We start from the raw sequence: 24,728 nt of genomic DNA, 5'->3' as shown, positions 1-24,728 counted from the left end.
TTAGAAAAACTTTTCAGAAACTCCATTCCCTTCCTTCAACCAGAGGATAGTTGTCTCACTGGTTTCCCCTCTGTATTTGGGAGATAATAAAAAACTCACTAGAGGCTCAGCAGCGGTGTTTTTGCCTTTTTTCTGGTCACTTCTGGACCCCGAATCGCACACTGATCCTCGTCTATGTGTTTGTGTTGGGGCCAGAGGCTTGAGATGTATATTGGCTGCTCTCCTGTCCTTCCTTTATAATAAAAGGGTAATATGCAAATGACCAAACGATGCAAGGACAGGTCACTATGATGTGCACGGACCACCAGGGGGCAGGCGCTCAATGCAGGAGCTGCCCCCTGGTGGTCAGTGCGCTCCCACAGGGGAAGCGCTGCTCAGCCACAAGCTGGGCTGGCGAGCACAGCGGCCCACCTCTGGCAGCACTAAGGATATCCAACTGCTGTTTAGGCTCCGGCTTAGGCTCCACGTGAGTGGACCTAAGCCATCAATCGGACATCCCCCGAGGGCTCCTGGACTGCAAAAGGGCGCAGGCCAGTCTGAGGGACCCCCCCCCCCCCCCCCTCCCCCCAGTGTCTGAATGTCGTGCACCGGGCCTCTAGTAATAAGTAAGCAGCCGTGCCCTGTAGGCAGTTTGTGCATTAATCTCCCTCATCTCGTCTTGAGCACCTTCTTTTTTTTTTTTAATTCTTTAATATATTTTTATTGATTTCAGAGAGGAAAGGAGGAGGGAGAGATAGAAACATCAACGATGAGAGAGAATCATTGATTGGCTGCCTCCCGCACGCCCCCCACTGGGGATTGAGCCTGCTACCCCAGCACGTGCCCTTGACTGGAATCGAACCCAGGACCCTTGAGTCCACAGGCCAACGCACTATCCACTGAGCACCTTCTTTTCCTCCCATCCTGATGTCCTCCTCAGCTTCTTTTCAAGATTAGTTTCTGTGTAAGCTTCTAATAAATCATTCCTGGGTGGGAAGAGTGTACATAAAAAAGACATCTCTCCCATTGACTGTTTGCTTGTGTGTTTCTTAAAAAAAAATCCAGTGTTAAATTACAAGTGTTGGATGTACAGTGGACCATGAACCACAGTCCCCAATATTTATAAAAAGCACCCAGAAGTCAACCCTTTGATTAATTCTAGACAGCCCAGTAAAGGGAATTACCCTGATGAGAGTCTAGAGTTGCCCATAACAACGAAAGCATGGAAGATGCTTGTGGTGTTACCTCATCATTTTTATTGCTTTTTAGAATATTCTATTACTTGGATTCTTCCTGAAAAATATACATCATTCTGGTCACCTGTGTAATTAGAGGGTTTTATGAGGTGCACTGATTACCTGGGGGTATTCATAAGCAGGATAGGACCATGGTTTCTCTCCACATAAGAGAGCCTTGATTTTTTTAAAAACTGTTTTATGTCTTTTATCACATTTAAGATGCCATTGGGTGTAAGATGCACATTTATTTTATATACAACTAATGAAGGAAAAACTGCTGACTTTTTTTTGTTAATCCTCACTTAAGGATATTTTTTTCCATAATTTTTTCTTTTAAGAGAAAGAGGGAGCGCCCTAACTGGTTTGGCTCAGTGGATAGAGCATTAGCCTGCGGACTCAAGGGTCCCAGGTTCGATTCCCGTCAAGGGCATGTACCTTGGTTGCAGGCACATCCCCAGTAGGGAGTGTGCAGGAGGCAGCTGATCAATGAATGCTTCTCTCTCATCAATGTTTCTAACTCTCTATCCCTCTCCCCTCCTCTCTGTAAAAAAATCAATAAAATATATATATTTTTAAAAAAAAAAAAGAGAGAGGAAGAGGGAGGGAGGGAGCGAGGATGAGTGAGAAGAAACATCAATGTGAGAGAGACACATCAGTTGGTTCCTGCATGCACTGCATGCTCCCCGAACAGGGTAGGGGAACAAACCTGCAACCCAGGTATATGCCCTTGACCAGGAATCGAACCCTGGACCCTTTGGTCTGCAGGCCGACGCTCCAACCACTGAGCCATGTACTGACCATTTTAAGATAAATCGTAGTTTCCAAGCTCTTAAGTGTGATTACAATTATATGAGTACAGTAGAGTATTTTTCATTATCTGCTATCGTGGCCTGCACATTTATGCACTTTTGTTACCTTCTGGTTATCGGTGCACTTTAAATACCAGCCATTAGGCCACCCCAGTTCTCCATGGCAGACATCACTAACCGCTCTCTGCACTCCGCCCTAGGAAACCCTGTATGGCCTCAGACTCCTCAGTACTAAGTGGTCAGCTGGCACGCACAGACCGGTTTCGCTTGCCCAGATTGAGACCCTCAATTTCAGATGTTTGATTGGATCTGTGTTAACATTTAGAAGATAATAACATATTTTTTTCTCTCAAGCCCCATGCTTGTTGGTTGTTGTTGTTTTCCCCCATTTTAACTGCAAATTGTGTTTCTGTTTTCAAAGTTGACTCAGCCCCTTCCCCACTGTCATCCTCCCCAACCCACCTGCCTCTTGGCTCCTTCAAAGGCCCTGCTTTCAGTAATGGGAACGAGTTCGGCAGGTCCTGGCTGCGCATCTTGGAATGCGGTGCTTGACTGGTTTGTGCACGATTTAGAAAGCAAAGATCCATTTTGTCTGCAACGCGGCTTTTACGACTCTCAACCCTAGGATTGATGTTATTCTTGCATGCTTGGGGGTGACTGAGATTGAAGTAAGAGCTTTTCACCCCGTCCACCTGCTTGAAAAATGGAAGGAACGGTTCTTGCTAGAGAATGGGAGTTCCAAAACCCAAGGGCTTGGCTTGTAGGGATCTGGCAGGGCCTAAGGGAGCAAGCCTTGCTAGGGGACAGTAGGGGAAGAGGTGAGTAGAGTCACACCGCACCCCACCCCACCCCCAAGCAAAGGAGGTGGTCGTTGCTTTCCCAGCCAGTTCTTGCCCTAAAGGAGTGTTGGTTGGCCTTGTTATTTTCAAATCCTGAGATTTTTATAGAAATCTGTTTGGTATATAATGAATGACATTGGTGAAAATAGAAAGCAGTTTGCCACCTCTGCTGACCATTGAGGAAACATGAAGAAACATTTAGCTGGTGTGGGTCAGTGGTTGAGCATCGACCTATGAACCAGGAGGTTATGGTTCGGTTCCCGGTCAGGGCACATGCCCCGGTTGCCCGGGTTTTGGGCTGAATCCCCAGTAGGGGTCGTGCAGGAGCAGCCAATCAGTGATTCTCATCATTGATTGTTTTGTTTCTCTCTCTCCCGCTCCCTTCCTCTCTGAAATCAATAAAAAAGAAATATTATGGTCCAACTAGCATAGCTCAGTGGTTGTTTCAGGGCATATCCCCGGTTTTCGGGCTCGATCCCCAGTGGGGGGGATGTATAGGAGGCAACCGATCAATAATTCTCTCTCATCATTGATGTTTCTATCTCTCCCTCTTCCTTCCTCTCTCTAAAATCAATAAAACAATATTTTTTTAAAAAAGAGATATTATAGACACAGGCGTGGTTGTGTCAGATATTGACACCTCTGTGCTAATTAATAACCAACACACCTGAAAACAGGTTGTGCCCGGCGCGAAGTTCTCCTCTCCCGCCCTTTCTCACCTGCACCACGTGATGCTGGGGCTGCAGCCACTCCCTTCCGGCCACTCCCTGGAAGTGGGAAGAAGGGACTTGCTTCTTCCTCTTAACTTCTTACTGTTATCAGGGGCGTATTTTCATCCTGGCTGCAGAAGTTGCTTCCAGTGTCTTGCTTTTGCCACTCCCAGGATGAACTGGAAAAACCCCAATTTCTTCTCTTTGTTCTTGGGAACTCCCGAGGGGTCGGTGGCTACTTCCCCCCCAGTTACTGTCTGTCTCTCATCCTCAGCGTGCCCTTTGTCCTAGCCCTGCTCCAATTCCTCGTTAGCCAGAGTCTTTACATTAAATTGTCTCTGTTTCCATGTCTAGGGAGGTCTCTCTTTTTCCGAATCCATCTTGACTTGACAGCCTGAGACATTTGAAATCTACCCAACCCCATTCTATCTGCTTGTATGCACACTTGCTTTTGTTGGTCATTCATTCTGGTTTTTTGATCGTAAGGGATAATTTAGACAAATTCACCTGCTTCCGTTTGTTGGCTACTTGTTAGTTTCCTAGAGCAGTGGTCGGCAAACTGCGGCTCGCAAGCCACATGTGCGGCTCGCGAGTCGCGGTTTGCCGCTCTGTTGACTAAAGAGTTTGCCGACCACTGGACCTAGACTAAATGCTACCGTGTAGTTGGAAGCTGTGAGGATTAGGCAATGGTGGCACATTGTGTGCAAAGAGGTAAAGGGTAGTATATGACAGTGGACGGCAGACTCATTAGTCAACAGAGTGGCAAACCGCGGCTTGCGAGCTACATGTGGCTCACGAGCCGCAGTTTGCCGACCACTGTCCTGGAGCTACTTCAACAACTTATCACCACCTGGGTGACTTCAAACACGGGAATGTGTTATCTCGCCGTTCTAAAGGCTGCAAGTCCAAAAGGAGGGTGTCAGCAAGCATGCGCTGTGCTCCTACTGGAAGGTCTAAGGAAGAACCGGTGCTGGCCAGGTGCCGTGGCCAGCTCTTTCCACGTGTTCCGTTGCATTTTCCTCACAGTCCTCCTTCATTTACCAAGGTTGGAGGCTAGGAACTCGTCCCAAGGCCTTTCAACTAGTAGGCGGTGGAGCCAGGATTTGAACCTGGTCACCCGACTCCTGTGTTGATCATCAGCCTGGTTTGCCCTGGACCGCCCCCGGTTTTTGACGTGTTCCGTATTCTGGATACTCCTCGGTCCCCAGGGTACACGGATGGTTGGTCACCCAATTCCTGGGCCCAGGTCAGGCTCCAAACTCTTGATGCTTCCCCAGGCCCCCCTCCTGGTTTGAGATGCCGGCTCTAAAACTACTGCACCATCAGCCGTCAGTTTAGAACCCCTGATTTAATACCTCGGTATCTCAGAGAAATCCTTTTGAAGACGTGTCATGTAATATTAATGAAAACACGAGGCCTTCTGTCTGGATTAATTTTTTATGAACAATAATACGTCTGATTAAACTGGCTGATTTACTAGAGCTGGTGGTACAGGGTTGGGGGGGGGGGAGGTGGGGGTGGCGGTGTTGATGGTCTCTCTCCACAGGGCACGGTTTCTGAGGTGACCAGTATTCCCAGTATGCATGTGGGGTTGGTTCTGGCTGGAAATGACATGACAGGAAGGGGATGGGTAACTGCTGGCTTGCAAGCCTGTTGTACACCCTCACGTGTGGGACGGGCCCAGCCCTCAGGGTTTCCCCCAGGTGGGCAGTAAGGCCAGACAGTCTGTGGGAAGGAAGTTGTTCGCGTGCCCGGGGCAGTGCATTTCACATCTGATCCGTATTCCCGGTTTTCGGCTGCGACCCAGCTACACTGGTGTCACTGTTGTCGGAGTAGCTCTTAACAGTCCTGACATTCACCCGGGTAGGTGCCATTTCCCATACAAAGACGTCCGGCGCTTGCCAGCAACTCCTTCAGTTACATGTCGGACAGATGCCATTCTCTCCCTAAGTGCCTGCTTTCTTTCCAAGGAAGTGGAGCAAGCGGTCTGGGGGGCCCTGGGAGTTTGCTTTTCAGGTCTGTGGCGTGGGGGGGGGGGGGGGCTTGAGGGGAGCAGACTTAAAACGTTTGGTTGGAGGCGTGTGAAGGTCCTCCTGATGCCACGCAATGGTTTCTGGTTTTCCAGCTGAGCATCGAGCAGGCCCAGACCGTGGCGGAACAGGTGGAGATGAAGGCCAAGGTGGTCCAGTCGGAGGTCAAGGCCGTGACTGCAAGACACAAGAAGGCCCTGGAGGAGCGCGAGTGCGAGCTGCTGTGGAAGGTAATGGGGAGAGCACGCCCACCCCCAGGCCGGGCCTCCTCGGCTGGCCAGCATTTCTTCCGTGGACCCCGGCTCTGAATGTAGATGACTTGGTAGTTTTCCAGAGTTCCACTGGCAGAAAAGCTCAGGGGTCCCTGGAACCTTGTGGGGGGGTGCTCTCCAGGCAGTAAAATAACAAGAAGCCTTTTCAGAAAGTGGTCGGGTACCGAGACTGGAAGGAGTCCCGAGTTTTCTGTGGCCCAAATGCTCCGAAGGACGCTGAAAGGACGGACGATCGAAACCCTTGTTAGGAAAGCAGGCTGGTGGGCAACATCCTTGTTTTTGGTGTCCTGGCTGGTTACGCTTCCTGAACCCTTGGGGAAGGCCAGTTTTCCACTTGGCGAGGGCAGTGAGCGTGTGCCCTTTCTTCCTGTTGGAGCAGGAAAGCATGCTGAGCGCACTGGTGTGCTGTTTAGATAAAAAATCAGCTGGAGCCCTCGCTGGTTTGGCTCAGTGGATAGAGAGCATCGACCTGCGGACTGAAGGGTCCCAGATTCGATTCCGGTCAAGGGCACATGCCCCCCCCCCCCCCCGGGTTGCGGTAGGGGGTGTGCAGGAGGCAGCCGATCAATGACTCTCTCTCATCATTGATGTTTCTATCTCTCTCTCCCTCTCCCTTCCTCTCTGAAATAAAAAAAAAAAAATGTTTTAAAAATCAGCTGGAAAGCTGGCTCTCCCTACCCAAGTCACCATCCCAGCATTTTCTTGTCTGATCTTCCCTCTCCCTTGTGAATGGGCCTGTGCCACACGCCAGTTCCACTATAATTACATTCTCTGAGCACGCAAGTGAGGCCACACACAAAGGGTGAGCGTAGGTGTGTGCATGCTTGTTTGATCATCAAACTATATGATGGTAGCGAGGTGGTACCTCGATTTCCGCAAGTGGCCCCGAAATGTCTCTGGGAGGCTACCTCGCATCTTTGCATGCTCCCATTTCGTTAGCTCCTAATCCGCTGCGTTCTGCTTCGTCCGACCTCTCAAGGAAGACGGCTCAAGTTGCTTTTTTTTTGACAAGAAGAGAAAGACTCCATGGGAGGAAAAAAGTCCCAAGATTTAATTCAGCACATATTTTACGTAGGCACCTCTGTGGCCCTGACACGGTTATCAGACACTCCGATGCCCCCGTGGTCTGTCAGCCTCCTGCCACCCACGACTGTTCATTATAACGGAAAGGGGCCCTCTCCTTGCAACCCGAGAGCGCCGTGGTGAACTCTGCCACAAACCCGCTCTTCTGGCTTTGCCGATGAAAAGGCCTTTGTGTGTTCCTGCGGATCTCACCTACGTTCTCATCCTCCCTCCCGGGAGGCTGACTCGCCGCCTCCTCCAAAGGCGGTTTTCTTTCAGGAGGAATGGAAAGCAAGTTTTGACTCTTCAGAGAAGCAAATTTTGGGAGAGGAGGAGAGAAAGAGAAAAAAAAAAAGAAGAGAGTCCATTCCTTTGTGCAATAAACGTTATTATTTCTCCTTGCCCAAGACCTCATTCTCAGATTCCCTCCCCAATAGGCTTGCTCATTCTGGACACGCTCCTTTTTTTTTTTTTTTTAATATATTTTATTGATTTTTTACAGAGAGGAAGGGTGAGGGATAGAGAGCTAGAAACATCAATGAGAGAGAAACATCGACCAGCTGCCTCCTGCACACCCCCCACCGGGGATGTGCCCGCAACCAATGTACATGCCCTTAACCGGAATTGAACCCGGGACCCTTCAGTCCGCAGACCGACGCTCCATCCACTGAGCCAAACCGGTTTCGGCTGGACACGCTCCTTTATCTTGACTTTTTTGCTATGGTACCTCGCCCCCACGTCATGAGGGACTTTCCCCCCCCCCCCCTTTTATCGATGACGAATTTTTCTGCCCGGGCACCTCTTTGTGATAAGGTTTTGCCTCTTTGCATCTCAGTTATTGTACATTGAGATACTGGAGGGGCCAGGTGAACCACCCTTCACTCTTGTGGCTTACACATCTCCAGGGGATGTGGCTTCCTCTTGGGGTTCGCGACAACCACCTAACCAAAGGACAAAGCCTTTCTGACCTGTCCCCACAAGGGCCTCTCTGCACATACGTGTCCTGCTTCCAGGGCGGGCAGACGGAAAAGCATGTGAACGGGTCAGGAATCACCTCATCACTCCCCAGGGGAGAATCTGATGAAAATCCAAGCCTCCCCGCATTCTGAAATGGGCTTTCTGTAGCTTTCAGAGCGGTCGGCATTCACCGTCCTCTCTGCAAAGCTGGGCGAACTAGCTGGGTGACCTTTGTGCTCCCTTCCTGGGGGAGATCCCTTCAGAGGAGAGGACTTTTAGTTCGTTAGTGGGAAAGAAGGGAGCAGTGACTCCATTTTTCCTTGGTCAAGCAAAAAACCCCACCTTCGAGGCAGGGATTGCTGCGGCAGATCTGAATCCAGGTTTCGTATAGCGTTTTAGATGTAGGGGGCTCCTTTCTCCAAATTTTGTGGGTACGGCCTTGCGGGCTTCCTGTGGAAGGTTTCTAACACCTGTTCTTCGAGGTGAGGAGAGGAGACCAGAGGAGGTGTCATGTGGAATTAGGTCCTCACCCACTCCCTTTGCTCTCTCTGGATCTTTCTTGTGTGTGAGGGTGGGGGTGGCGTTTTCTTCCAGGCCTTGCTGGCTCTCCGTAGCAGCACTGACAGTTCAGTCTTTTGGGAGCGTAAGGCTGGCCCCGGCTGTTGGGAAGCCCCGCTGGTCCTGCCTCTGGCATCCTTTCTGCCCCTTTTCTCTCTCTCCACCTTCACAGCCACCACTGAGGTGCCATCACCCCATCTCCTGGGTGCTCGCTGGTCTCTGCTTCCTCCCTTGTCCTCTCCAATACATGGTCCCTGTAGGTTATATCAGAACATAAACCCACTCACGTCTCTCCCTGTGTAAAACTCGCTAGTTTTTTTTGTGTGTTTTTTTTTAAATTCCAGGCAAGTGCCCACCTCAGGGTCTTCATGCCTCTTCTTTCCTCTGCTTGGATCACTCTTTTTAGCCCTTGGCTTGTGAAAGGAACGGTCTCCGGCATCCGTCTGTCTAAATCCGGCCTCCCTAGGATCGCATCTCCCATCTCTACTCTCTAACACCCATCATCACCAGACATGACCTGACCTTGTTTCTCTGTGTGCTTGCTGAGTATATGTCATTGAAAAGTATGACCTCCTCTGAGGGCAAGGACCATCCATGTTTTCAGTTGGTCACTGTACCTCCAGTGCCTGGCACAACGTAGGTACTCAAATAAACACTTGTTCGAGGGCTGATTTTTTTTAATTTTATTTAATTTCTAACTTACAGGAAAGTTGCAGGAGTTAATAATAAAAGAACCCTGTATGTCCTTAATCCAAATTCACCAGTTATTTATATTTTGCCCTATTTTCATCACTGTCTCTCTATATAAAAAGGATGGGTCTGACTTGAGAGTAAGTTGGTGTTGGAGACACGATGCCCCTTTATCCCCTAAGTTCTAAACTGTTTATTGCCTCTGCTCAAGCACATTCTCGTAGCCCTGACCGGTTTGGCTCAGTGGATAGAGCATCAGCCTGCGGACTGAAGGGTCCCAGGTTCGATTCCGGTCAAGGGCATGTACCTTGGTTGCAGGCACATCCCCAGTAGGGAGTGTGCAAGAGGCAGCTGATTGATGTGTCTCTCTCATCGATGTTTCTAACTCTCTATCCCTCTCCCTTCCTCTCTGTAAAAAAAATCAAAAAATATATTTTTTTAAAAAAAGAACATTCTCGTAGCTAAACACACAGTTCATTAAAATCAGGAAGTTTAATCTCGATCCTAGACTAGTATCTACTCCTCAGTCAGCAGTCAAATTTCAGAAATAGTATTTTTAGAGGCGCAACTCCGCTCTCACCCCCCACCCCCAACTCCTTCCTCTCACCCCCCAATCCCGCATCACTCATTGCATTGAGTTACGTCTGTGTAGTCATCCCCTGTACCTGGAACAGTTCGTCAGCCCTCTTTTGCCGTTGGGTTCTGCCGTGTTTGGGGAGCGCAGACCAGTTGTTTCTGTGGATTGTCTCCTCAGCACGGGTTTGTCCGAGGGTTCCTCCTGACTGGTGTCAGTCAGGTGATGTGTCTTCTGTGCTTGGCTCTAAGCCTCTGTGTCCTCTCTCCTCTGTCCTCACCTTTCCCTCCAGGTAGAGAAGATCCGCCAGGTGAAGGCCAAGTCCCTGTACCTGCAGGTGGAAAAGCTGCGGCAGAACCTCAACAAGCTGGAGAGCACCATCAGCGCCGTCCAGCAGGTCCTGGAGGAGGGCCGGGCGCTGGACATCCTGCTGGCCCGAGACCGCATGCTGGCCCAGGTGCAGGAGCTGAAGACGGTGCGCAGCTTCCTGCAGCCCCAGGAAGACGACCGGGTCATGTTCACGCCCCCCGACCAGGCGCTGTACCTCGCCATCAAGTCCTTCGGCTTCGTCAGCAGCGGGGCCTTCGCGCCGCTCACCAAGGCCGCGGGCGATGGCCTCAAGCGGGCCCTCCAGGGTAAGGTGGCCACCTTCACGGTCATGGGCTACGACCACGATGGGGAGCCTCGTCTCTCGGGGGGCGACCTGATGTCCGCTGTGGTCCTGGGGCCCGACGGCAACCTGTTCGGGGCCGAGGTGAGCGATCAGCAGAACGGGACCTACCTGGTGAGCTACCGGCCCCAGCTGGAGGGCGAGCACCTGGTGTCGGTCACCCTGTGCAACCAGCACATCGAGAACAGCCCCTTCAAGGTGGTGGTCAAGTCGGGCCGCAGCTACGTGGGCATCGGGATCCCGGCCCTGAGTTTCGGCAGCGAGGGCGACAGCGATGGCAAACTCTGCCGTCCTTGGGGCGTGAGCGTGGACAAGGAGGGCTACATCGTGGTCGCCGACCGCAGCAACAACCGCATCCAGGTGTTCAAGCCCTGTGGCGCCTTCCACCACAAATTCGGCGCCCTGGGCTCCCGGCCGGGGCAGTTCGACCGGCCGGCCGGGGTGGCCTGCGACGCCTCCCGCAGGATCGTGGTGGCCGACAAGGACAATCATCGAATTCAGGTCTTCACCTTCGAGGGCCAGTTCCTCCTCAAGTTTGGCGAGAAGGGCACCAAGAACGGGCAGTTCAACTACCCCTGGGATGTGGCGGTGAATTCCGAGGGCAAGATCCTGGTCTCGGACACGCGGAACCACCGGATCCAGCTGTTCGGGCCCGACGGCGTCTTCCTGAACAAGTACGGCTTCGAGGGGGCTCTCTGGAAGCACTTTGACTCCCCCCGGGGCGTGGCCTTCAACCACGAGGGCCACCTGGTGGTCACCGACTTCAACAACCACCGGCTCCTGGTTATTCACCCCGATTGCCAGTCCGCACGCTTTCTGGGCTCAGAGGGCACGGGCAACGGGCAGTTCCTGCGCCCGCAGGGCGTGGCCGTGGATCAGGAGGGGCGCATCATCGTGGCCGATTCCAGGAACCACCGGGTACAGATGTTCGAGTCCAACGGCAGCTTCCTGTGCAAGTTTGGGGCTCAGGGCAGCGGCTTTGGGCAGATGGACCGTCCTTCCGGCATCGCCGTCACCCCCGACGGGATGATTGTCGTGGTTGACTTTGGCAACAATCGAATCCTCATCTTCTAATCACGTTTTCTAGGCTTTTGTGTTTGGGGGTGTGCATCTCTCTCTCTCTCTCTCTCTCTCTCTCTCTCTCTCTCTCTCTCTCTCCCCTTTTGAATTTCAAAGAAGAAACAGTCTCAGGGAAATTTCTTTTTTTCTTTTTTGTTTAAAGAGAACAAGAAAAGTACAACGTTGCCTAAGTCCTACCTCATCTTTATTTTTTTACAGATGAATGTACTTATCTTTTCTGCAGGGATTTGAGCCTGTGAAGTGATAATTTCTATCTACCTCATAAATCTTTACATTTCCTTCTCCAGCAGGCCCTCCGCTCAGTGGAGGTCACGTGGCCCCTCTTCCCCTGCGTGGGACGTGACATGCACAAGCCTATCGTCTCTGGCTGGGAGGGCCCTGGGTGTGTGTGGTGGGGCTGATACTCTGTAGATTGAGCCAAGGAAACACGGAAGAAACTACTAAGTTAAAAAAACAAAAAAAAACCAACCCACAAAAAAGTATAAACCGTGGGAAAATAGGATTTTTAAATGCTTAATTATAGAGTATTTGTGTTCTTGAGAATACTGTGTTTATGGGGTTAGATTGTGTTGTGTGATCTTGATCTTTTTTTGGGGGGTAAATTTTTTTTTTTTTAAATGCTGCAATGGAGAACTTCCTTACGTTCTCCTTTTGTATCTCAGTGTGTCTGTCATCCTGTTCAGCATCGTGTCTTGTTCCTAGAAGATGGGGCTGTGGCTTGCTAGCCGAGAAAAGCGGACTCCCGATTCCTAGTTCAGGTTACGTCGCCTGTGTCTCTTTCAAGGCAGGGGCGTGTGTGTGAGGCCGTCTCCTCTTCCATCAGGTTAACGACGCTGAAGGTGATGCACAGCCTCCCAAAGAACCTTTCTCTTCCTTACTTTAGTTTCTAAAAAGTAATAAACGTAGTTCAGCATTTCTGTTAAAAGTATTCTCCAACGTTAAGTATTCTTAGTTTGCTGTTGGTTATAAAGAGTTAAGCAGTCGGAAGAAGAAAGTGGACCTCGTTCTCAGAAAAGAGGGTTTTGGACATGGCGTGGTGGGCACACACGCGTGTCCCGAGGTAGTCTTTTGGGTGGGAGCATGAGAATGAAGCAAGCCACCCCCAAACTCTTCCGGACTCTGCAGGAGGGTTGGGGTGGATCCCCGATCCTCGATTGAATGTTGTTCTGTTCATGGAAGCATGCCTTTTGCTAAGAAGAGTAGTAGGCAAGGGAATGAACTTTTATGTTTAAAAGCACAATTTTTTTTTTTTCCTGCTTGGGAAGTGCAGGGAAATAGGACGTTTTGAAAGTCAGATTCATAGGAACAGCCCATCCTTCACCCTCTGCTCTGGTCTCTTTTACAAAGCGGTCTGCTCCCTGCGCCCTACCGTAGGACCTCAAGGTTAACGTTGTCCGTCCGTTTCCCCCTCCCCGCCCCCCCCAGCCCCCCAAAGGCCTTTGAATGTAAAGGATCTGTAAACTTAAATTGCCCCAACTCGAAATGTAGGACATACTATCTTTTGTGAAACCTCTATCTCGGTACCAAAGAATGAACATTGAAGCCGGTCTCCGCTGCAGAACTGTGGGACGGCGTCGGTCACTTTACAGGGTCGGTTCGTAGTAACCTGGACTTGGGTACAAAAACCTTGTGCTTCTGGGCATTCTCTGTCTTTTAGGCGGGAAGCCGGTGGGGCTGATGATACCCTGCTTGGCAGAACCCACACGGGTCCCCGCACTTCCCGCAAACACGGAAATAAGAACCAGATTCGAGACTTGCACAGCTCAGGAGAAAAACAGGCTCTCGGAAGCCAGGGGCTTCCAGGAAGAGCTCTTGTTTAAACAGACGAACGGGTCACTTTCTGTTCCTGAATTTAAAAGAAATCCCCCTTTTGCAATATGGATGTCGTTTTAAGTGAACAGAATAAACTGACAAACGAAGCAATTTGTCATCCCCCCCAAAGGAAAGATGTCGGGGACACTGTTAACAAATCAATCAAATTGCTTTTCTGGACATTTAATCTACCAATTCCCAGTTCCCACTGCTTTGGTTCTAGGGTTTCTGAATGACCGAAATGGGGGGGGTGGGGGGTGGGGGGGGGGAGACACCTCATTTCTTGAAGAGCTTCAGTAAAGTATCCAGAAATTAAAAAGAAACTTGAACCTGCTGCCTCAGCTTGCTGTGTGACAGAGTGGGGGGATGACAGGAAGTCTCATTTTGTTAAAAAAAAAAAAAAAAAGAAAAAGCCTTTTCTTTTATGGAAGAATTGAACAGTGAATCCTGCCTCCGTTTCTATTCAGTTGCCTTTTATTTTGTCCCTAACGTCTAAGTTCTTTGGTAAAGAGCTCATATAAGGAAACATTTTTATTTTGGAATAACTTGGTGCTGGTCATTTCCTCAGCCCCAGCCCCACCCCACCTTACCCAACAAATCACCCTTTTAAACACCAAAGACGGCTTGTTTTAAATGCTTAAAACATTTTTTTATTTTTACTATTATTGAAGAAATGCATCTGGCAAGTTCTTTCATGTTCCCAGAAAACTCTAGGTCATGATAATGGCTGGGATGACGTACCAAGTGTGGTTATTCCCTTTGATTATTCCGTGTTCAATTTCATCATCATCTGCGCTCTCATCTTTTCTTCCCAGTCCTCCCACATGTGGGGACATCCTGGGATCTGAGTGGGGAGTTTTCTTGGTGAATGGCAGTAACTAAAATTGCTTATTGACCACTTTTCTATGGATTTTGATTGTAAAGCCAGAGTTTCCACACATGGCTGGAATGACCAGGTCTTATTTTAATCAATAGACTGGCCAATTTGCAGGCTTTAGAGCTCTAGGAGATTCTCCTTGGATTGGGGGTAGGTGGGTGGTGCTGCCTCTTTTGACTCTCAGTGGGGGTATATCTCTCCTTAACCCAAAATTGTGCATCACTGCCATTTGCAAAGACATGGTCACACTGGGGAAAGACGTTGTTTTTAAAACATTGGCCTCTGCGGCCGCCCACAACTGGCTCCTGATCCACAGGGATTGGTGCGAAGCACTTTGGAATGTGTTTACTGGACAATGTGGAATGCTCCAAATCAAAGAAAGAGGAGAAAAGCCAATATTTGGAACTCTCTAGTGTGAGTGAGGCTGTTCAAAATTAGGTGTATTTAAGTGCATACCTCCTGTCTGATGTGAGGTGATGCTAGGGGTGGGTAGGGATTGTGTCAAAAAGGGAAGTCTTTAACACGGTGAGAGGTCCTAGGTGCTGGAAGGGAGAAGAGAAAACTGTTTCTCTGGAGTACATGTGATGCTTAGACAATAATCCCCGTGCATGCCTAATCTGGTCAGGGGGCAGGGTGGGATGTCAGGTCAGCTTGTGTTTGGAGATGCCAATTGGATTTGAATATATAGGTTTTGGGTATTGAGATGGCTAAAGGAAATCTAAATAACGCACATATTTAAAAAGAAAAAACAAAACACTTTTGGTTGTCACTGACTTCACATCTCAAAAGTGTTCTTCATCTTTTGCTTTAAAAAAAAATAAAAATCATTCCTTCGCGAGAGGCAATGCTCTCTCTCAGCCTGTGCTGTATGGCAGCTGGCAGGTGGCTGGAGCCCAGGGCCCTGGGCACTGCCCCAGGTGCACGAACTCTTTGACTGATGGATGCCCTTTTCAGTGTAATTTATTTAGGGAAACACAAGGGTACCATAAACAGAATCTAAATTATGTATTGGGCCAAAAAAAAGTTCGCCAGACTTAAGGCACTTTGAGTTGGAGCTGTAAGAGGAGAGCTTGAGATTGGCTCGGGTCTGTGTACTTCTAGTTAAGCCAAAGCTTAATGATTTGAGGAGGGATGTCTTTTAGGCTTGAAGCAGCAGCATCCTGTTTGTCTATGTGTCGTCTTCCTCTCTGGGAGATTCGAGGATTGCTGTGTTCTGGTAGATAGTGAAAGAAAATGCCAAAGTTAATAGGCTTTTTTTTTTTTTTTTTTTTTCTGTTTGGGGAAGGAAAAAAAAATAAATCAACGGTGCCAAAAAGTATTTAGGGTATTTATTGAAAACATCACTCTTGCGGTTCCAACAGTCTGGGGCTGTAGCAAAGTCGAACTCTTCTGCTTGTGTGATGAGACCATAGAGCCATGAGCTCTCGAGGCTCTGCGACTCTCTCTCTCTCTCTCTCTCTCTCTCTCTCTCTCTCTCTCTCTCTCTGGCATCCTGCAGGCCAGGAGCACAGGGCACGCACACCACTCCACTCCACTCCACTCCACACCGGGTGTTTTGTTTTCGTTTCTACCTCACTTTTGGCAAAAGTCACCTACCTCATGTTAGCATCTGACGGGTCTCAGGATAGTATTAAACCACTGGGGAGTGGGTGGGCGTGAAGCTACCTCTAGAAGAAAATGTTTTCAAGAATCCAGAACTGATCTCTCCTGGGAGAGAAACGTTTGATTGACCTTGACCAAGAAATCTTGAAAACCAAATATTCCTTCTACTCAGGCAAACATAATCAGAAATCCAAGTGTTCCTTACCAACGTGACTCCCCAAACCTTCCCCCCACCCCCCCCAAACTAGGAATTACGCACACTGTTACCATGTTGTTCAGTATTATGGAACTACTGGTTCATCTGACCTATTGGAGGACTTAACTACAAATAAAGACCTTTAGGTCTCTCTTTTTTTTTTTTTCTCTTCAAGAGAAAAAATATTTTATCTGTATTTTGAAATGCCGGCAGGTATACCCTTTTAGGAGCCATTCTAAGGGTCTTGTTGGAAACATCAACTGAAGGGAATGAGGATCTTTAGACTTCTTGATTGTATTTGTTGGCTCTCCTAGACCCCACTGGATGTTCATCTCCGCGACATTGCAACCATCGCTGTCTTACCTGAGCAGCGACTGGTCAAGTGTGTGTTGCTCTTTTTGTTTTGTGTTTTTTAAAAAAATATATATATATATTTTTTTCCTACCAAAGGTAACATGTTGACGGGTTGTTCTTTTCCTCTGCTTGTTTATTAAATACTTGATAAAATTGAGAAGCACATTATCACGATATACTGTACTGCCTCTCCGCCTCTTCCACCTCTTCTTCCCCTCGTTGCGTTTTGTTCCGGTTGGAGGAGAGGGTCCTAAGACCACTGTTGTAATGATGGTGAATTGGGTTTTACGTGTCCTGGTGAAGAAATACCTCAATGATGTCTATTTTTAAATTGATCTTACGGGTTAACAAGCCAGCCTGGTGGGATGTTTTCCATCGTCATTTAACCAGTAATGGTTCTAAAAGTGTCGTGTATCCACATGGTCTTAGACCTCCTTTTAATGATTGTATTAACTTACAAGCTCAGGTAGTATTTTTCTTAAGGCTCTATCTCGGAGCACACTGACTGAATGTTAATGTGTGTAGCAAAGTGTTTACTTTCTTTTAAATAACCAGCTCTGTAATAATTCTTTATGTTTCTAGGAGTCTGTGTAGGTTTCTCACGTTTCTGGGGTTTTCTTGTTTTTTAGGGTGGTAAGGTTTCTTTTCTTTTTTTTTTTTAATTTTTAAAATTTGTTTTTCTTCCCTAAAATCAATGCAGGTGAAAGGGTGGGCGGGGTAAGGGCTGTTGTTTTTAACTAGCATGTTAGATATACTCAGGGTGGGAGGGAGGGTTGTTAGTTGTTGGTTTTTTGTTTTTATAATGAATCTTGTTTAATACTGCCCATTAGCTGTCATGCCCGGTCAGCAAAATGCTTTTAAGTGTAGAACACATGACTCAGTTCTGAGTTTGATTTTTTTTTTTTTTTCTTTTGTGAGAAAGGTAAATGCAGAATGCAGAATTGGAGAAATTAACATGGGCATGTTGCCTGATACTAGACTGAGTGTACTTTTTTTTTCCCCCCCAAGGCAGACATGCGTAGGTAAGGGATATGCACCCCCAGCGTAACTGTCCGGGCCACTATCTCCAAGCCCATCTCGGGGTGCCGTCTGCCTCTGGACACTTTTAAGTGGGCATCGCAGCGGTGGCGCAGACCCCATCGATTTAAGTGGAGAAGGGGGAACAAAGGTTTTCCCTCCGACCTTCAAAGCGGGTGTTTGCTTGGGGTGGGTGTTTTTGTTTTGTTCCGTTTTTTCCCCCCTGTGGATTTTTACTTTAAATCTTAAATGTTGTACTGCAGGCCGCAGGCATGACAGGCAATGAGCAGGTGAAGAACCAATGGATAAGTGTTCAAAAACTCCTGTGTTGGCTAACGGGCTTCTGAATGTATCGACTGTGGTCCACAGAGAAGGCTGGAGAAGGTAGCAAGGAGATGCTGTATCAGCTACCGCAGCCTTAAAACAAAGTTGGTGTCTCTTTGGACTTTAAAATTGTTCCTATGCAGCTTATTTTATTTTTGTTTAATCAAATAAACAAGAGGGTTGTTGTTTTTTTCTTCATGGAAATAATGTGTCTGTGTGATCCTTTAATGGAGAATAAATAAGGGTGTGTGTGTGTGTGTGTGTGTGTGTGCGCGCGCGCGCGTGCCGCCTGTCGTGGAAGAGGGAGTCTGGGAGGAGGGTGGGCCCAGAGGCTGTGCTCTGGCTACTGGGCCCGATTAGGTCCATGCAGTGTTTTCAAAAGAGGTGCGTACACAGCATTTTAAAATCGAGGAAATGTTCAAGAGCCTAGATATTGTAAAACTGGGACTTAATGGGATTTGGGGAAATTTCAGGTCTGGCAGCCCCAGGCCTACCTTTGCCCAAGGAACTGAGTAGCTGATGTCCCTTTAGAGGGGCAAGAATGGGATGTCTCAGTTACCACGTTCCTCTTCCCCTCTAACTCCCCCTTACCCACATGCCACCTCCCTAGTGGACACTGGCCCTGTGTGTGTGTGTGTGTGTGTGTGTGTAGCCCTTCTGCCTGGGATGGGGCCCTACTGGGGATTGAGCCCACAACCTGGGCATGTGCCCTGACTGCGAATTGAAATGGTGACTTCTTGGTTTCTGGGTCGATGCTCAACTGCTGAGCCACACCCGGCCAGGCCTAAGTTTGACCCCTGAATGAAGAGTCTGGCAAACTAGCGATGACCAGTACACACTGGATTTCAGCGTTCTCAAGAGAGCAACATCAGTGTGAGAGAGAACCATCTATTGGTTGCTTGCCTTCTGCACATGCCCCAATCGGGGATTGACCCACCACTTTGTGGTGCATGGGCCAGTGCTCCAACTAACTGAGCCACACAGGCCAGGGCTCAGATGTTTTTAAATTAAATTCACTGGGGTGACATTGGTTAATAAAATTATATAGGTTTCCGCCCTAACCGGTTTGGCTCAGTGGATAGAGCGTCAGCCTGCAGACTGAAGAGTCCCAGGTTTGATTCCGGTCAAGGGCGTGTACCTTGGTTGCGGGCACATACCCAGTGGAGAGTGTGCAGGAGGCAGCTGATCGATGTTTCTCATCGTTTCTAACTATTCCTCTGTAAAAAAAACAAATATATTTTTAAAAAATTATATAGGTTTCAGATGTACAGTTCTATCCTCCCAAACCCCCTTTTCCTCAAGAGCAGTTTTAGGTTCACATTAAAACTGAGAGGTGAAAATGTTGTAGAATCAGGTCGTGGTGATGGTTTTACAACTAAATGGTATATTTTATGGTATATGATTCATCTCTATGAAGGATCCTCAGGCAACAGGTAAAATCAGTACATGTGACTGCATAAAAAACTTCAATGAAAAGTCTGATGGCCTATTTTCGCCTCTGTGTTTTGAGTATCTTGTGACTAGTTCTGCCTGGTGGGTTTTGAGCAGCAGTGATTTGGTGCCACTTCCTAGCTGGAGTATTCCTTTTTAAAATACATTTTTATTGATTTCAGGAAGGAAGGGAGAAGGAGGAGAGAGAGAAAAACATCATCAACGATGAGAGAGAATCATTGATGGGCTGTCTCCTGCACGCCCCACACTGGGGATTGAGCCTGCAACCCCGGCATGTGCCCCGACTGGGAATCGAACCATGACCTCCTAGTTCATAGGTCAACACTCAACCACTGTGCCATGCCGGCCCGGCTCATGAGCCTTTCTTAGGTTTGGCTGGGTTCCCCCGAAGCAGACCATGAATGAGGAAATTCTATGAAAGCGTTTCATCAGGAATTGTTCCCAAGAAACCCTGGTAGGGGATTAGAGACACAGGAAGGGAAAGAGGCCAAGCAAGGGTGCAGTATTGAGGAAAGTGCCACAGGGGACAACTGACTTCATCCCACCAAGGGGAGCACTGAAGAGTGTAGGGCACACTCAGATTTGTCCTAAAGAGGAGAGAGGACACCGGGTATTGATGCCCTGTGCCAGTCCATCCTTGGTTAAGGAGGTCATGAATCCCAGGCACTCGGGTTCTCTGTGTTTCATGACCAATGGCTTGTCACCACCAGTGAAGAGACCCAGTCATCATGAGATCTGAGGACCTTGCAAAGCATTTTCTTGTTTAAGTACCAAAACAACCAAAATAAAGCAATTAATGTGCTCATTTTACAGGCGAGGAAGCAGAATAGTAAAGGAACCTGCTTACGGACACAGAGTTAATAAGTGACAGAGCCAAGGATTCTACCTTAGCTCCCGCTGATGCCAAACATTCTGAGGTTTCCATGTCGCCAAACCAAACAAATGCCTCCAAGCTGGCCAGAGTGCAGGAGAGAGGCGAGGTTATCTGGGAGTCACCTTTTGAGGAGGGGAAGTTTGCTGTGAGTTTCTAGAAGAAGTTTATATAAAGAGTAAATGTTAATATGACACCTTAAATTGTGTTATACCTTTTAAAACTTAACGTTCACATAATTTTCTTATTTTTCTTTTCATATCCACCTTTCAAGATAAGTTGCCACAGCCCGCCAAAGGTAGAGAGAATCCAAGCCCAGGACAGTGATTCTCAAAACCCAAGGCCAGTGGTCAGCAACCTCGTTAGTCAACAGCCAAATATCAACAGTACAACGATTGAAATTTCTTTTGAGAGCCGGAAACCGACTTCTGCGCATGGGCCACGAAGTTTCAATCGCACTGGACGTGCGCGCCCACACGTGGTATTTTGTGGAAGAGCCACACTCAAGGGGGCAAAGAGCCATATGTGGCTCGCGAGCCGCAGTTTGACGACCACTGTCCAAGGCTATGATTGCAAAGATATGGCTCTGGACTGAGAGAGATTCTGGAAGGGGTGGGCAGTTTATGGAAAGAATGGGTATATGATGAGCTCATGTCTTTTTTAAAAAAATATTTGTATTGGTTTTAGAGAGGAAGAAAGAGGGAGAGAGAGAGATAGAAACATCAATGATGAGAGAGAATCATTGATTGGCTGCCTCCTGCACACCCCACACTGGGGATCAAGCCTACAACCCTGGCATGTGCCCTGACCGGGAATCGAACTGTGACCTCCTGGGTCTTAGGTTGACAATCACTGAGGCACACTGGCCTAGCTGATGAGCTCAATTGGGGGGGCGGGGAGAGGGAGGTATAGGTGGAGAGGAACTCGGTTTCTTTTGAGCCAAATTCCTGCAAGACAATGGGTTCTGAGAGGAGAGAGGAGCCTTAGAGCTCAGCTCAGTGGTTTGACTTCAGTGGGTGGGATGATAGGGAGCAGGGATGGGCTGAGAGTTGAGGGACTGGTTCTATGGCAGGAGGCACTAGATGCTGAGATGTAATTAACAAAGAAACAAATCCTTGCACGTCTTTTTTGTAACTGACAACTACTTTTAAGTTGGAACACTTCCTTTCTGATCATGCTTTTGTTTTATATTTTATTATTGAACGATATTTCAATTCTACTACATACTTAACTGCTTTCTAAGTTACACAGTCTACTCTTGTTTTATTTGGTTGGTTTTAGTTCAGAAATACATATTTACTAATATTTTGCTCCATTGTTGATTCTCATGCCTCAGAGAAGCTTTCATGATAGTCATCATGAAAATTTGATGTTTTATTAATAAAATTGAGAACTTTTTCTCTGTGAAAAAAATAATGCATTCACTGAGAAGCTTTAAGACAATATTTATTTTTTTAAAATATATTTTATTGATTTTTTACAGAGAGGAAGAGAGAGGGATAGAGAGTTAGAAACATCGATCAGCTGCCTCTTGCACACCCCCCTACTGGGGATGTGCCCGCAACCAAGGTACATGCCCTCGACCAGAATCAAACCTGGGACCCTTGAGTCCGCAGGCCGACGCTCTATCCACTGAGCCAAACCGGTTTCGGCTTTAAGACAATATTTAGATGCTGAGTTCCAATGGATATGAGTTTTCTTTGTTGAGCTATTCCTTCGTGCTCTCATAGATTTAATAATGAAAAAGGAAAAAGATTGATCTTTAACCATTTCTGAAAAGTGAGCTTTATTAAATTCTAGACGTAATTCTTTATGTAAATGTTTCAATTTTGTAGTAGTTCCAGTTTGCATAACATGTAAAGTTTGTTTGGTTTAATAAAATGACAGGATCTCAATGCTATTTACTGTTCTTAATATTCCGGTGACAAAATGAGAGTAGGCCCAGAACACTAAAATATGATGGTTAGGTTAAGAAAAAGTTCTTGGCCCTGCTGGGTAGCTCAGTTGGTTAGAGTGGCGTCCCAATACGCCAAGGTTGCAGGGTGGATACCCAGTCAGAGCACATAAAAGAAGCAACCAGTGAATGCATAAATAAGTGGAACAACAAATCGATGTTTCTCTCCCTCTCGCTCTCTAAAATCAAAAGTATTTTTTAAAAGAAAAAGTTCTTGTATAACTGCTTGAGCTGTGCGCAAAAATTCTCATATATTTTAAAATAAGAAATGTTCTCTTTGAGATAAGTTTATCATGAAATCACTAGTATTTCCTAAATCATGGCCAATGCAGATTTGAAAAATGCTGCTGTCCCTGCTGCCATCTGCTGGCAGGTTTCTTTTCCTGAAAACTGATTCTCAAAGTGTGATCCTTGGACCCCTGGGGGTGAGAGAAAAGGTCCCTGTGACCCTTTCCAGGGGGTCAATTTGTGCTTCCACTTATTTATGCATTCATTGATTGCTCCTTGTATGTGCCCTGGCCAGAGATCGAACCTGAAACCATGCTGTATGGGGACGATGCTCTAACCACCTGAACTAACTATCCGGCGAGGGCATTCCTTTATGTTCTTTTTTAAAAAATCTTTATTGTTGAAATATTACATATGTCCCCCTCTTTCCCCCCATTGACCCCCTCCAGCCTGTCCCTGCGCCCGCCTCCTCCTTTATGTTCTTAATGTCCTAAGGTTGTGTGTTTTTTTTTTAATTTATTTTTTATTATAGTTGGCACACAATTTTTTCTTAGTTTCAGATGTGCAACCTAGTGATTAGACACTTATGTCCATTAGGAAGTGATCACCCTGGTAACTTAGTAACCATCTTATTACAACATTATTGCTTTTCTGATTTAATGCTTTCAGATGGCTTTTCTCTTTTATTCTGCTAATGTCATGATTTGCATTGATAGGTTCTCTAACAGTAAACCAACTTCGAATTTCTGAAATGAGCTAACTTGGCTAGTGTGTATTTTTTCAACGTTAGTTAATTTGGTTTGTTTATATTTTATATAGGATATTTGCATCAATATATTCATAAGTGAAATTGAGTAATTTTATTTTTTCATCTGGTTGTTATCAAAGGTATATTAACTTCTTAAAATGAGTCTAGGAGTATTGTTGTAGTTGTTGCTGTTGTTATTTTTTTACATGCTTAGAGGAAGGGAGAGAGAAACATCGATAGGAGAGAAACACATCGATTAGTTGCCTCTCCCACAAGTCCAGACCACGGCTGGGGATCGAACCTGCAATCCAGGTATATGCCCTGGCCTGGGAATCGAACTCATGACCCTTCGGTGCTGGGACCAGTGCTCTAACTACTGAGCAACACTGTCCAAGGGTCAGTTCCTTCTTTTTGAGCAGCTAGGTCCATACCACAATCACTTCCCTTAATAGCTTCTCATTATCTGGGGACCACTATGCATACAAAATGATTCAAATTAACCAATCAGCAGAGAACCCAGGAAAATAATTAACCCCATCCTGCTTGCCAGACATAAGATGACCCCTAGAGTGCCAGCTTGCTGTAACCCAGTGCTGCCCTGCCCCAGGATACAGCCCCCTGAGGGACCCTGCCTAGCAGCCTTCTCTCATTTTAATCTGTGACAGGTCTGGTGGGGTGTCTTTGATGCTTTTCCACCACCGCTCTGCAGGCCTTGGGATGTATGGCTTCCAACGTCAGGTATGCTGGTGGTCCCTGTGGATTGGTGGGTAGTGTGGCCTGGGGAATGCCTGTGTTTTGATGTCTTTGGTGTTTAAAATAAGGCCTGGTAACACCAGGGGGCACTGTAGCCTCGTGTTACTGCTTTCCTCCTGGATGCGTGTGCTGGGCTGTGTACCCACCACCTTGGTTTGGGGGAGGGTTGCCCTGGGAGTATTCTGTTGGCCTGCTCCTGTTGGTTTAATCAGGTTTCGGAAACTCAGGCCAGTGGAAGCTGTTGTCCGTGAAAATGTCAGGAGTGCAGGTGTTAGTCCTGACGGCGTGTGTGTGCCTGGCTGTTTGCCTTGCGCACACCAGCTCTCCTCTCGGTTCTTGTGTCCCCATCTATGAAGTAGGCATTGCTAAAAACCTGATCCTTTGGGGGGAGGGGGTGTATGTGTGTTATTATTTAGTTTTGAAATCCTTAAGGGAGGGAAAACCTATTTAGTGTTTCTCCAGGACAGTCACGTTATTACTTTGCAAACCTGAACACTGACCTCCGCAAGCTTGAAAACCTGAAACCTGCTTTTCACCTGAATCTTGACTCAGAGCTCGAATGTGGCCCACTGAGTCGAAGTCCATATAGTTCCTGGATTCCTAGTTCTGGCTAAGGGAAATGTGACGGGGGAATAACGACCCGCCCCGATCCAGAATATAAAGGTCATTTCTACTGCGGACAGCCAGCTAAAAGGAACGTTAAGGATGTAGGGGAAAAAAAAATTTTTTTTTTTTTTTTTTTATGTGTGTCTTTTTAAAAAGGTACTTCAGCCCTAACCGGTTTGGCTCAGTGGATGGAGCGTCAGCCTGTAGACTGAAGGGTCCCGGGTTCGATTCCGGTCAAGAGCATGTACCTTGGTTGCGGGCATATCCCCAGTGGGAGGTGTGCAGGAGGCAGCTGATCGATGTTTCTCTCTCATCGATGTTTCTAACTCTCTATCCCTCTCCCCCTCTGTAAAAAAAAAAAAAAAAATCAATAAAATATATTTAAAAAATAAAAATAAAAAGGTGTACTTCATTTTTCTCCATCTACCAGAGAGTAAGCCTTTCTCAGCTTTCGGTTTGGGGAAAT

The 24,728-nt window shown here is 47.4% G+C and overlaps 1 protein-coding gene across 1 annotated transcript in view; it reads left to right on the top strand.

Annotated features, from left to right (window-relative positions):
* The window catches only part of TRIM71 (tripartite motif containing 71), a 63,895-nt gene extending 52,433 nt beyond the window's left edge, over positions 1 to 11,462 (top strand). The window contains 2 exon segments of the mRNA XM_008153960.3: positions 5,701 to 5,835; positions 10,011 to 11,462. Of these exon segments, the coding sequence (XP_008152182.2) occupies positions 5,701 to 5,835; positions 10,011 to 11,462 (1,587 nt within the window).
* Positions 11,463 to 24,728: the final 13,266 nt, after the last annotated feature.

The sequence above is a fragment of the Eptesicus fuscus genome, chromosome 18, assembly GCF_027574615.1.
Source record: "Eptesicus fuscus isolate TK198812 chromosome 18, DD_ASM_mEF_20220401, whole genome shotgun sequence".
NCBI lineage: Eukaryota > Metazoa > Chordata > Mammalia > Chiroptera > Vespertilionidae > Eptesicus > Eptesicus fuscus.
This window is presented reverse-complemented; position numbering and strand designations above follow the sequence as displayed.